The sequence below is a fragment of the Balaenoptera physalus genome, assembly GCF_965194825.1.
Source record: "Balaenoptera physalus genome assembly, chromosome: 17".
Lineage (NCBI taxonomy): Eukaryota > Metazoa > Chordata > Mammalia > Artiodactyla > Balaenopteridae > Balaenoptera > Balaenoptera physalus.
The window spans coordinates 56,990,403-57,004,393 of NC_138895.1; the positions used below are offsets into that span (position 1 = coordinate 56,990,403).

The 13,991-nt window shown below is 32.8% G+C and overlaps 1 protein-coding gene across 6 annotated transcripts in view; it reads left to right on the top strand.

Moving 5' to 3' along the window:
* Window positions 1–13,991, top strand: part of EMC2 (ER membrane protein complex subunit 2) — a 119,599-nt gene that overhangs the window by 40,878 nt on the left and 64,730 nt on the right. For 5 of the 6 annotated variants that reach the window (XR_014255855.1, XR_014255856.1, XR_014255857.1 and 2 more), the window contains 4 exons: window positions 493–574; window positions 1,402–1,512; window positions 3,538–3,642; window positions 12,484–12,571. Coding sequence is in view for 3 of the 6 variants with exons in the window: in XM_082434334.1 (XP_082290460.1) it covers window positions 493–574; window positions 1,402–1,512; window positions 3,538–3,642; window positions 12,484–12,570 (385 nt within the window). In the remaining 3 variants the exon portion in view is untranslated. Of the gene's footprint in view, window positions 1–492; window positions 575–1,401; window positions 1,513–3,537; window positions 3,643–12,483; window positions 12,572–13,498; window positions 13,518–13,991 lie in introns of those variants that run through there. The other variant, XM_082434335.1, reaches the window with a different exon arrangement.

Sequence of the window (13,991 nt, forward strand, 5' to 3'; positions counted from 1 at the left end):
ACTAAGCCTGTGCGCCACAACTACTGAGCCTGTGCTCTAGAGCCCGTAAGCCACAACTGCTGAGGCCACGTGGCACAACTGCCTAGAGCCCATGCTCCGCAACAAGAGAAGCCACTGCAATGAGAAGCCCGCGCACCGCGTAACACCTGCTTGGTGCAAATAGAGAAAGCCCGCGCACTTCAATGAAGACCCAGCGCAGCCATACATACATACATACATACATACATACATACATAAATAAGAAAAAAAGAAAAATGTAATATCTTGATAGTTCACAGGCTGCTTTAGGATTTAAGCTTCTGTTTATTCATTTCATTAAAGAATATGATATTCGTATTTATGAATTCAAGATAAGTACTTTATTAATAAAGGTATTTAAAATATTTTGGGAATAAAATGTGTAATATCACTAAAATTGTTTTTTAAATTATTTTAAGGTGTAACTGACATAAAATTTATGACTTTTAAAATTAACTCCTTGATGTTTTTCAGCTATGCTAAAGCAGCCTTTTGTTTAGAGGAGCTTATGATGACTAATCCACACAACCACTTATACTGTCAGCAGTATGCTGAAGTAAGTGTTTTCAAAAACAACAATTGTATGTGATTTTATTTTGGTTGGTTTTGGGTATTATTATGGAACTAAGAATATGTCCTTAATGTTAGGCAAGTATATAAATATGTAAGATGTGATGAAAATTGATTTGTGGGAGTAAAATTTTAAAATTTTTAATACTATAATGGAAATACTGACTTTTCAGTTAAATGTACTTATTTAAAATAGTGGCGTTCTTTATATTTTTTTAATTGCGTACTGTATTCTTTCCTGATTATGAATTATGTCACAGTTATCACTATTTAATGGCCTTTAAGGCATTTACAGTGATTAAAATTTTTACATCCATATTCTAGGAAATTCATATTAAGGTCAGTATTTTGGAAAGTAGGAATTTTTTTTCTTATTTGATTAACTGTTAAGAATAGCAATACAGTTGAATCCTATAAGGTTAAAAGGACTTCATTATTAAGGAATGTCAGTGCAACTAGGAAAGGACAATTCAGTATGAAGTCTAGATTTATAATGCTAGTAATAGAAAATAAAGTTGTGAAGCATTTGGAAGGCAGTTGAAATAGAAATTATACTGGCTTTCTTATATTGGCAGCATTTTTTTATTTTAAAAACTCAGTGATCTTAATGTTCATAGAATATAATGATTCTGGAGGGTATGTTATGCTTTAAAGTTTAGATTAGCTTGAACAGCTTTAAGATGAATTCTTTTAACATCTTGCCTTTGTTTACAGAATATCTGTTTCAATTACTAATGCCTATGGTATGATGAAACATGCTATATTTCAAAGTAGTAAAATAAACAGGTTTCAGCACTCCGTAATTTTTAACAGGTTAAATATACCCAAGGTGGACTTGAAAATCTTGAACTTTCAAGAAAGTATTTTGCGCAGGCATTGAAACTGAACAACAGAAATATGAGAGCTTTGTTTGGACTTTACATGGTGAGTTGAGGTGCATGTTTAATGTTATTTTATGAAATGTCATTTAAAGTCCATTAACCGTCCCAGTTAATCACTTCCCTCTTTTTTTTTTTTTTTGTATTTCATTGATAAGCATATGATTTTTTTCCTCTAGTTAATTATGAGCAATAGGTTGTAAGGCGGTTATATTTTTGAATGTTAATATATCCCAGCTATCTGACATTTCATTGTCAATTATCTTTTACTCTATCAGAATTTAAATCTGCCTTTATGAAATTAAATAGTAACAGATACAAAGCTATATTATGTATTTCTTAATTGTTTTGTTATTCTTGGGTTCATGCCCAACATTTTATTTCTTACCTTAAATTATAATTGTATGAGATATTTTTAAACTATGTTTATAAAAGACATATTAGAAATAAAATCTCTAATGCCAAATTAAAACTTTTTTATGGTATAGAAAAACAGTTTGTGGTACGCATGTAATTAAATATTTCTTTTGTTTATGTATGCTAAATGATGAGCTTAGAAAAAGTCAGTTAACAAGAGCTATGGGAAATAGAGGAAGAATTTAATGAACTTCAAATTTATATAAAATGAGCTCCTTTCTACAGTCAGAATGACTAGAAAAATAAACTTCTTTAATACGCCAGTTCTTTGAAATTTTATTTTATCCTAGTCTTTTCATGGACTTTTGGATGACTATTTTGTTGGAGCTCAGTGAAAAGAATTGATTGCAGAAATGGAGGCAGGAAGAAACGTAAATGAAATAATTTTCAGCAAAGAAATGGCAAAATATAATTAGAAAACAGATTAAAGGGATTTCAAAAATTTTTTTCTGGATTCTACCAGTGCCAATTGTAGCAGCTTGTAGGTACAGTGTGGTAGCAGTGTCTCTTTTACCAAATAAATACTATTTTAAAAAATAAATTATTAATAATAGTAAAAATACATAGCACTTTATGTGTCAGGTGTTGTTATGACCTCTCTTTTTTATTTTAAATCATTACATCTTTACATCAGCTATTTGAGAAGGTACTATTACTGCTACCATTTCACAGAAAATGAAACTAAGACACAGAGGGTTCTGATTAATTTGCCCAAGGATGGACACAGAGCTACTAAATGATTGAGCTGGGATTCCAGCTCAGGCAGTTGACTCCAGAGTCATTCTCTTAACTACTGCAAGCAGATTTTGGCATATAAATTCCTTAGTGGCAGAGGAGGAGACAGAAGGAAAAAGCATATAACACAGGCTAGGCATAAAAGAAACCACATGGACAGAGATTCTTAAGAATAAGATATATTTAAGCATAAGATAAAATTTGTATCTTTCTCTCCTCAGAAATACATACAATTAAAAATAAGAATATGATTTTGAGGGTCTACAGATTCTTGCATGGATCCCAGTTTAACAATCCCTTGTTTAAACACATCTTTAAAAAGGAGATGATGGCTCTAATTGGTTCTATGGAACATAGTTTGGAAACTCTCGGTGTAGTGAAAAGAGAAATAGGTTGGAAGTGATGATCTCTTTCTACTTCTAAGACTTTCGTTAACTTACTTTGGTTAAGTCAATTCACTCCTATTGGACTTAATTTTTTTTTCACCTGTTAATGTAGGAAGTTAGACTAAATTATTTTTGAGGTTCCTTATATTAATATTCAGTAATTCTATAATTCTGACATAGAAAAGTTGAAGTAATTCAGTAATAAGAAATAGCACCAGTAATATCCTACAGTATTTAAGTGATGATGGAATTTTACCTTCAAGGGCTGTGGTAGATAACTAATAAAATAATTTTAGATGTTATTTAAGATATCCTTTCTCTTGCTACTACCTTGGATTATTCTCCATTTTAAAATATATTTTCATTTGTAAACACTAATTTCATTCAGCTTTATTTTATTTTAAAAATTGTGTTGGTACAGTTTTTAAAAACTCTTTATTATCAGCCCGTTGCAATTATGACCCTTACATGTTTTTGATTGTCTTGGCTACATCAAAGGAGTACTGTTTTTGATGTTTCTTTTTTGTTCTTAGTCTGCAAGTCATATTGCTTCTAATCCAAAAGCAAGTGCAAAAACAAAAAAGGACAACATGAAGTATGCTAGTTGGGCAGCTAGTCAAATAAACAGAGCTTATCAGGTTAGTATTGATAATTTTATATTATGACATAGGTCAGTTAATGTATTTCTTAGTTGTTGTTTATGTTTCTACAAACTACAAAAGCTAGGTGTCTATCATTGAACTTTTGTGCTTTTGGGTCTTTATCAAATGTTTTAACTGTGTAGAATTAACTTGTAGGATCCTTTTTTTTTTTTCCTCAAAAGGAGTCTGTTACTATTATCCCATAATGAGCCTTATCATCTCAGTAGTTCTACATTTGGCAAATAAAAAAAAGTAATTGTAAAAATCCAGAAAGGATAAATTTCATGATGCATTTCAGAGGCAGATTGGGTATGTGAGTGTATTATTAATCAGAGATATCTCAAATAATAAAAAAAAGAGGAAGAAAATCCTAAAAGTAAACTAACAAGACTATATAACAAAGTTTATGTACTCTGTTTACAGTCAGACCTTATCTGAAACATCTCCCCTCATTTTTTAGTTTACTGAAGCTCATCCCTAGGAGATTCTTCAGAAAAGACTCATGGAGAAACTCATCTTCTTACATCTTTCATGTTTGTAACTTATCCGTCTATAGTCTTTATATTTGAAGGACAATTTGACTTTTTTATACATCCTTTGCTATTAAATACATTTACCTAAGTATTAAACATATTGTTCCTTTTTTTGTTTTTTTTCTTTTTTAGGATAAAATATTGCTGTCAACAAGTTTCATGCCATCCTGATTTTCTTTCTCTAATAAGTGACTTGCACTTTTTGTCTGGTTGCCCAAAGGAATTTTTTCTTTATCTTTAAAATCCAATAGTTTCACTATGATAATGTTTTGTTGATATTCTTGGGTCAGTCTTCCCAAATACACTGTAGACCTTTTTAATATTTGCATTCAGTCCTCTTTTAATTTGAGAAAAGTTGCTTTTAGAATTATGATTTTGAATTTTTTTTGCTTGATTCCTTAAGTTTTCTTTTTCAGGTCTCCAACTATAAGTTTATTGGCTCTCCTTTGGCACTTCCTTTTATCATTCTTTTTTTTTTTCAAATCCTTCTGTCATTTTCTGTATTTTATTCTCTTCTTTTTTTTCTGGTAATAATTTTTTTATGGAGTTAATTCTTTTATTTCTGTTCTCTGCATTTAAATAAGATAGTTTTTCTGGGCTGTTAGGAGGTGGTTTTTACCATCTTAGGGGAGTCAGAGATCGAACAGCATAACTTTCCCAGCTTGACCTTTATATGTTTCCTCTTCTTTGTTGCAGAGAACTCAAATATGACCTCTCTATATATCCAGTCTTTCTTAGAACTAGGTCAGGTTCAGAATGATTTTTCTGGCTGCAGGCCTCTCTGTGTTCTACCCCTATGGGTCTACAGATCTTGAATTTTGAGGTGGTGTTCTTAGTTTTAAATGTTACATTTTGTTGTTGTTGTTTTTTCTTCTGGGATTTTCTGCCTCTGGGCATCACTACCTCCCACCCTCCCCTTCTCCCCTTATCTGAACCATCTCTCCCTCTTAACCCCCGTGTTTCTGCCCTGTTAAATTTGGTTTCAGTTTCTGTAGTTTTCTTTCAGTGTGAGGTTTTTTTCCTTTTGGAAGAGGGTGTTTGCTGGATAATTCAGAGATTTTGAGGTCTTAGACTATTAGATTTGTTTAATGTCACGTTTGCATACAGTTTTTTATACTTTGATTTGGAGCCTGAGACTGTCCTAGTTTTGCAAGCCATTTGCAGATGCATCAGTTCATACTTTTTTTTACTTTTGTGGCCTATAGAGTAGTAGGTTGCCCTCTTTTACATCCTGTAGTGCCTACCACATAGCTGTTGAGCTTTTGTAGGTCCTGCTACTGCTGGTGGTATAACAACCTTCTAGGATTTTGAAGGATTGCCTGCAATATAGTTTTTTTTGAAAGATGTCTTTGTTGGGTTTGTTTCCTCTTATTTTGGTCTTGGTTTTGGTGCTATTTGTTTCTTTGTTTTTGTACTCCTGGTTGGGGAGATTAAAACAATTCAGTGCCCTGTGATCACACGATTTAGTCACTTTTGTGTAGTTTTATTATATATAATAGAGAATGTTAGTTCTGTTGGCATATTGCAAGTCAGAATATTTATAAATATTAGCTAGGCTGTGCTTCTTCAAATGGAGTTTGAGATGGCTCGAGGGGTTCCACACAGAGTAGGCTTGGGGGTTGGGGGTTGCGAGGGAGGGAGGGGTAGTTTGTGATTTAAAAATAAGACTTGGATAATATGAAAATAATAGTATGCAAACTACATCATTGTTTTTAAGATATTTTTGAGAAACAACCAGCTGCTCAGAGAGTGCTTTTTTTGACATGGCATGACTATATTTCTAAAATCAATTTTTATTAAATTATACATAGAAAAATGAACCCAAGTCACAAAGATACATTCCAATGAATTATACAAGTAAATGTAACCAGGTCAATAAATAGAAACATTATAGCACCCCAAAACCTTCCTGGTACCTTCTTTCAAATTCTACTCCTTGTATTCCCCTCAAAAGTACAAATTTATAATCCCATAGTTTTGGCTTTTTTTTTTGAACTTTATAGAATCATACAGTATGTATTTATTTTTGTCTGGCCTGTTTCATGATTTATGAGTTTTATCTTTGTTTAAGTCTGTAGTTCATTCATTTTCATTGTACTGTAGTCTATTATATGAACATACTATAATTTATTCAGTTTTTTTAAAAAATTTATTTTATTTATTATATTTGGCTGTGTTGTGTCTTCATCACTGCTCACGGGCTTTCTCTAATTGTGGCGAGCGGGGGCTACTCTTCTTTGCAGTGCGCGGGCTTCTCATTGTGGTGGCTTTTCTTGTTGCGGAGCACGGACTCCAGGCACACGGGCTTCAGTAGTTGCAGCACGCAGGCTCAGTAGTTGTGGCTCGTGGGCTCTAGAGCACAGGCTCAGTAATTGTGGCGCATGGGCTTAGTTGCTCCGCGGCATGTGGGATCTTCCCGGACCAGGGCTCGAACCCGTGTCCCCTGCATTGACAGGCGGATTCTCAACCACTGTGCCACCAGGGAAACCCCTTTTTCACTTGTTGATAGATGTTGGATTATTTCCTGTTTGGGGCTATTATGAATAATACTACACTGATATTGCTGTACAAGTCTCTTGGTGTATATGTACATATACTTCTTAGGGGTGTATACCTTTGAGTGGAAATACTGGATCATAGGATGTACATATATCTAACTGAAGTAGATAAAGCTGGTTTTCCAGATTACTTGTTTATAGTCCCACCAGCAGTGTTTGAGAGTTCTCATAGTTCCACATTTTCACCAACACGTCCTTCTGTCAGTTTTTGTTATTATAGTCATTCTGGGTATGTGTAGTGGTATCTTCATGGTTTTATTTTGTATCTCCCTGATGACCAGTGAGGTTGAACACTTTTTCATATGTTTATTGGCTGTTTGGATATCTTCTTTCATGAAGTCTATGTTTTTCATTGGTTTATGACTTTTTATTTTGTTTTTTAGTTTTTTGATTATGGGCCCTTTGTTCATTATATGTGTAGCAGATCTTTTTAACTCCTTAGTTGCAATCACTCTCAAATGATTTTGGTGAAGAAAGTTTTGAAGATTATCTTCACCCTAATCGTTCATTTCCTTTATGGTTTGTGCTTTGATGTTCTGTTTAAGAAATCATTTGCTGCTGATGGTCATAAAGATAATCTTGTGTGTCTTTGGAGGTTTTTTTCTTCTACTTTTCACATTTAGATCCACAATCCATTTGGAACTGATTTTTATGTATGATGTGAAAATAGAGGTCTGTTTCCCCCCTACGTAGCTTTCCAGTGTTTCTATATCTGTATTCTGTCATGAGTCCCATTCTATGGAAGCTGCTACCTTATAATAGTTGAGAGAGAACACAGATGCTCGAGCTGTATTGTCTGGCTTCCAAGTTTGGCTCTGACATGTGGCCATGGACAAATTACATACCATCTCTGGGCCTAGCTTTTCATTTGCAAGATGGACGTAATAAAAGTTTTCTGAGTATTAAAGGAGTTGATACATACTTTTTACCATATCACAGTAATACACATTATATTGTGTTTACTAATTGCATGCTGTAAGTTCACTTTATTATGTCTATTTTTATTGCAATTACAATAACAGTAACAACAATAACAGTTATAATAGCAAACAGAAAATTTTTTATAAGGTAGGTACTTTTCCTGTTTACAAATGAGGAAATTAAGGCATGAAAGATTAAATAACTTTCTCCAAGGTGATATAACTGGTTAATGACAGAGCAGTTCTCAAACCTAGGCAGCCTGACTCCAAGTTTGATGCTCTTAATGGCCACAATATACTGCCTTTATAAAGAGATGTCAGGTATAAATGTTTCTAAAACTGTAATTATAGTTTCCAACTCCCTTCTTAGTTATTTTCTCATGTGAACAAGTGATATCCTACCCTCACTTGTTTCCCTTTTCATTTCAGACCCAAAGCTCTCCATAGTAACTAAATTTAGAGTTTCATTTTGTTTGTTTGTTTGTTTTTCCTCTTTTTCACTGTCTCTTCAGTAATGCAAGACCAGGCAAGCATGCCCTTCCCTGCCATATGAGATGCACTTTACCATTAGACATGAATCCATCATTTCGATATTTTAAGCCATTGTTCATATATCCAAACCCTATTCGTTAGTAATATTTTCCCTCCCTGCCATTCTCTTTAAACAAATTTTTAAAAATTGTCTTATTAGATCCATTCTCTTTTCATAGACTTATTTTGTAAAGTCTCAGTGTTTTTTGGAAAGAGCTCTGATAATATCATCTGTGCTCTTCAGTCTTTGACTTTGGCACCATAAACTCCATAGTACCCAGTGATGTTTTACACATCTTTCCTGAAGGTATGATTTGCCTTTTCTTGACTCTAAGGGAAAGGATAGTATAAGGAATTTTTGTAAGTTTCTGTCATCTTGGATACCACTCCAAAAAGATAACATCTCTCAGTTGATAATGTCAGGTTTCTGTATAGCAGCCTAAAATACCTCTCAATTAGGAATCACCCATCATGCAAAATTTATTTTTGCCTCTAGACACTAGTAACACTTTTTTTGTTTGTTTTTGTTTTTGTTTGGCTGCGCCGCACAGCATGCAGGATCTTAGTTTCCTAACCAGGGACCAAACCCGTGCCGCCTGCAATAGAAGCACAGAGTCTTAACCACTGGACCACCAGGGAAGTCCCAGTAACGGGTTTTAAATAAAATCTTTTGGTGCATTTGAAATTTTCATCTCTACGCTTTTTCTACAGAAGTTGGTGGTTTTCTTCATGTGAATCAGATTTCATAAATACTTGTATCTATTGCCTTTTGCTAGCATAGTGGTTTAAAATAACGACTTATTTGCTTATGAATCTGTAGGTATCATGTAGGCTTGCACTCAGTTGAGTAATTCTACAGGTCTATAGTGGACTTATTTTTTTTCTGCTCTATGCTAGTGGTTGATGGCCTCACTTAAACGTCTGATGGTTGGCTCTCTGTCAGCTGGGGGTGCTGGGCCTTGTATTTCTCATTTGGCAAGCTAACTTGGACTTATTCACACGATGGTTTCAGGGTTCCAAGAGCAACAAACAGGCAAACTCCAGTGCCCAAGGGTGTTCTGAGCCTCTGGTTGTGTCACATATTGCTAACGTTCCATTGAGCAAAACAAGTCGCATGGTGAACCCAGATACAGGGGATATAATATTTCACCTCTCAATCGGAAGAGAAATATGTGGTCATTTGGCAATTTATTACACTTTTGTATAACTCCATAGTTCCATCCTTCTGTTTTTGTTTATTTTGCCTTTTTCTTTTTATCTACTTTATTGAGGTATAGTTTACATACAATAACATGCACACATTTTAAGTGTACAGTTGAGTTTTGACAAATGTATACTCCTCTCTCACCACTACCCCATTCAAGACATACAGTTTCCATCACCCCAGAAAGTTCCCCTCTGCCACTTAGTAGTCAGCCCCATTCCACACTGCAGACTAGCACTGATTTGATTTTCATCACTATAAATTAGTTTTGCCTGTACTAGAACCTTATATATAAATGAGATCGTAGATTATGTACTCTTTTCTGCATTGCTTCTTTCACTCAGCATGTTTCTGAGATTCATCTATCCACTTCTCCATTTTATTTATCTTATTACTTTGTCCACCCATATTATTTTCCACAAACTGTGTAAATTTGTGAATTTTAGCCCAACTTACTCCAGTTATCACAATGGGTAAATCATTGACCTTTGAATTTGATAAGCATTTTTTTATTATTTGAGTGGTTTTCTCGTTAGTTTTCTTTAAGATCCATCAGGAAATTATGAAAAAAGTTTACTTAAGCAAAATCTATATGAAAAATAAAAATGCAGAATTTGTGATTAATGTGGAAAAGTATAATTTTCAGAGATTGACATTTTAGTAATAAATCTCTGGGATCTAATTGAGAACTTTATGATATGTCTAGGCATATAAACAAGTATAAAGTGTATAATAAGTATTCCTTATTGTAATGTTTTTCTAGGCATTTAAAAATTAGAGAAAATGAGATTTTAAGAACTGCTTTCTGTCTTTGTTTCTACTTAATAATGAAACAAAATATGGCTACTACTTGCTGTTCAATTAGGTAATTGGTTTAGCATGTTCAGTAGAGGCAGGCAAGTTTGATTAATGCTCATGAAAAACTTTAATGTGAACCTACTCACAGTAATTTTCCAGATAAATGCTTCTTTGGTACTCTGTTAAATTCGTCTGTGCTAGTGATCCATATGTTATTTGTGATTGCAGAGGTGATTTTGTTACTATCCTTTTGGGAAATAGAAAATTAAATCATGATTTGAGGGAAAAATAGGATTCCGGCTTAATCAGTTAAATTGCCATATAATTCTAGAATAGACAAAATAATTGCATGTCAGGTAAAATTTGAAGTGATAGATTTATATTTCCAACTTTCTTTTTATTTGTTCTGACACAAGTTAGTTTGGTTTATTCTAAATTGCACTGGTTGTCAGTAGTGTTGACACACAATCTTAGGTGGTTTTCTAAAATTAGCTAATTTTGAAAATCACAAATTTGTATTTATTATTATTTTTATTACATTTAAACACAAATCAAGAAAAATGCTATATTTTAAAATACTATGACTTCAGCGCTACACAAATTTTTCATTTTTATTTTCCATTTAAAAAATTAGGTGTCCTATTTTGTACCCCTTCCCCCAACCCATCAAAAGCTTTTTCTTAGAATTAGACCTTTAAGTATCTGATTAGGACGATTCCTGTTTACTTTGGGTAGGCAGTGGTAAAAGAAAAGGCTTTCTGTTCTTGGTAAGTCCTTGTGAAAGTGACTCTATCAACTGGGTAATAGGAGTAATAAGCACACTCCACATCCTTTACTCACCAAGGGAAATTATGAAAGGGCAGAGTTTTAAATGTGGTGTTGCTATTGCCATATTTTTAAATTATGGCCTGTATATTCAGCATTTGAATTCCTTAAATTAATGATGTCTTATGAAAGGCAAAGTGATCTTGATTCTTACAAGAAGCTTTTCTCTTTCCCTGGCATTTCCTCTAGAAATCCCCTTTAGTTACTCTATTAAATCAGGATTCAACCACAGAAGCTAATGGTTTAGGAAATAGGAGAATCATAATGTTAAGCTGCAGCCAGAGGGGTCAGAGGCAGGTTACCAATTCCTGAAGCCTATTGCTTCTACGATGTTACCTGTGCTTGATCACTTAATCTTTCTCAACAGGTCACAAGAAGTTTGCCAAATTAAGTTAATTACAAAAGAGAAGGAACACATCATAAATCAAGTACTAAGTCCCTAAGACAGCATTGGTATTTGAAGGAAAGATCAGTCACTTGAAAGTATACTGAGTGCTTAGATGTTAACTTGAAAATACTGTATGTTGCTAATAGAAAATGTTAATACTTTAACCAGGGGAAAAACAGGTAATATAGTTATAATAAAACTTCCCCTGCCTTTACAAGGAACACATACTTATCTAGGAAATCTGTAGTGTTAAGTCAAACTGATAAATGATGGGAATTGTCAGTCTAGTTAGAAAACTCATTTTGAAATCAGCATGGGGTATTCAACAGTGTTTTCCCCACTTATCATGCACTATATTGAATTTAATACACATGAATTTGCTTTTAAATGTACAAAGATAGTATTTAATGCACTATGTTTTGTTTTTATTGTAAAATCCAATCCCAATTTGGTATTATAAAATAAATTATGACTTAATAAACTAGAAATGCATGTTTTAAAATGTTTAATATGTAGCATAGTTTTATTTGATAGGTTTTTGCTGCAGAAACATATTATCTAGTCAACTAATAAATCTGGGAAATTTTTAAAAATTACAGCCCACTATAAGTAGTTTTAGAGAAATCTTGCAACTCTAAAATGTTTGATAAAACTTCTTTACATTTGTATTTTACCTTTGTTTGAAATTGTAAAAAGTTGATTAGAGGCCACACAGGTAGTCCACATTCCTACATAAATATAAGCTAAATTTCATTTCTAAATTATGCTTTTTATTTCATAAAACTTTTCTGGTCTGAAGAGGGAGTACAGTTTGAAAATCATATTAATGTTTTTATAGGTTATCATACTATTTAAACTGGCCAATTTCACACTGAAATTTTTTTATACGTCAGTTGAAGATGAAACCTTAATGAAAATGTCCTTAAAACCCAAATTTTGTTTTTTATTGAAGAAAAAGAACATATCTGATTTCATGCTAGTGATAAAATAGATAATGTTAACTCTCTAACAATTTGAAAGTAAGACTGTGATTTTGAACCTGCCACTGAAATTGAGCCTAATTGCATTTTCTAAAAATTAGTTTGCAGGTCGAAGTAAGAAGGAAACCAAATACTCTCTCAAGGCAGTCGAAGACATGCTGGAAACACTGCAGATCACCCAGTCTTAAGGTTTCAAAAACTCTTTCACATTACATTTCACAACTGTAAAATTGAGCTCACTGGTTTGTGACTTATTTACTAGATGCCCAGTGCTATTTATATACTGATTTTCTGCTAAGAAGGCAGTTGTAAAGAATGTGTTTCTATAAACCTAAAAATGCCATGTACTGCTAAGCAGGAAGATGGGGAAAACCCATGGAAGAGAGATTTGACAAGATTCTTACTGATTGTACATCATTCTTTCCATATCATACATATATAACTGCTTTTAAACCACAATCTGATATAGAAATAACCTTGTTAAATAAACTGATGATTTATTAAACTTGCATATGAAAATTCTAGATTCTTTTTGTTATACTCAAATAGTGAGTGACTATATTGTTTTAGAACTCAATTTCTAGTTAACTCCTTTTTATTTGTGATAGGAAATACATAGCATATATAGATGACAGAAGCAAAATGCTGGCAAATTATTTTCATTCTTTTTATAGCGTCAGGTTGGGTTTCGCTCTGTATTCCAGTAGGCTATTATTTTATATGCTGTAATGTTATTCTGATAAATCTTGATTAAAATACATCATTCTCCAAAGTTCAGCACTATCTTTTTTATAAAATTTTGTTTTGCTATGGGACATAACTGAGATTTTTTTTACCTATAAAATGGTTTAAGGTTCATGTATGTTATGATATTCAAATTTAACCCTTATGAAAGTTATATTTATCCAACTTTCAACTCTATGTAAAAGGCATAATTTTTAGAGAACATAGATAATAGGGATGAAAGGGGTTTCAGTGGCTTAGTTATTTTTACTTTAAGGAAAAATAAGAAAATCTGAACTATCTTTAGAAGCAAAATTTTTACAATTCTCATATCTCATTACTCCTCAGTAATAATAATTAGAATTTCTTCTTCCTTTTTTTCTCTTTTCATAGTGAACAACCATTACACTACCTTTAGCAGTATTTTGCATGTTTCACAATAGAATAGAAAGAACTTTGAGAGTTAACCACTTTGTTCAGACACAAATCAGTTTTTAAAATAGGCAGTTGTTCATTCAGGGCAAATATTGTTAGTATTAGTCTGTAATTTATATACATAACTTCTATATTACATATAGAAATACATATATAAATTTTAATTAATTAATTACCAACATAATAGACTCCGACATGCTTGTTACTGCTTTATTTGCGCAAATTGGAGATCATGGAAGAATTGACAACCTGGAGGTCTTAAGGAAGAAAACTATTGTCAGTATCAGCTTTTTAACCTTTTGAATTATTCTGTTAGTAAATTATTCTCCACATCTAGTCTAATTCTTTCATTTTACAGTTTTTTTCATTTTATTTTGCCCTGAATAATGGGCAGATGTGAAATAACTCTTCCCATATGAAGATAATTCTTATAAATTAATAATTGTTGTCA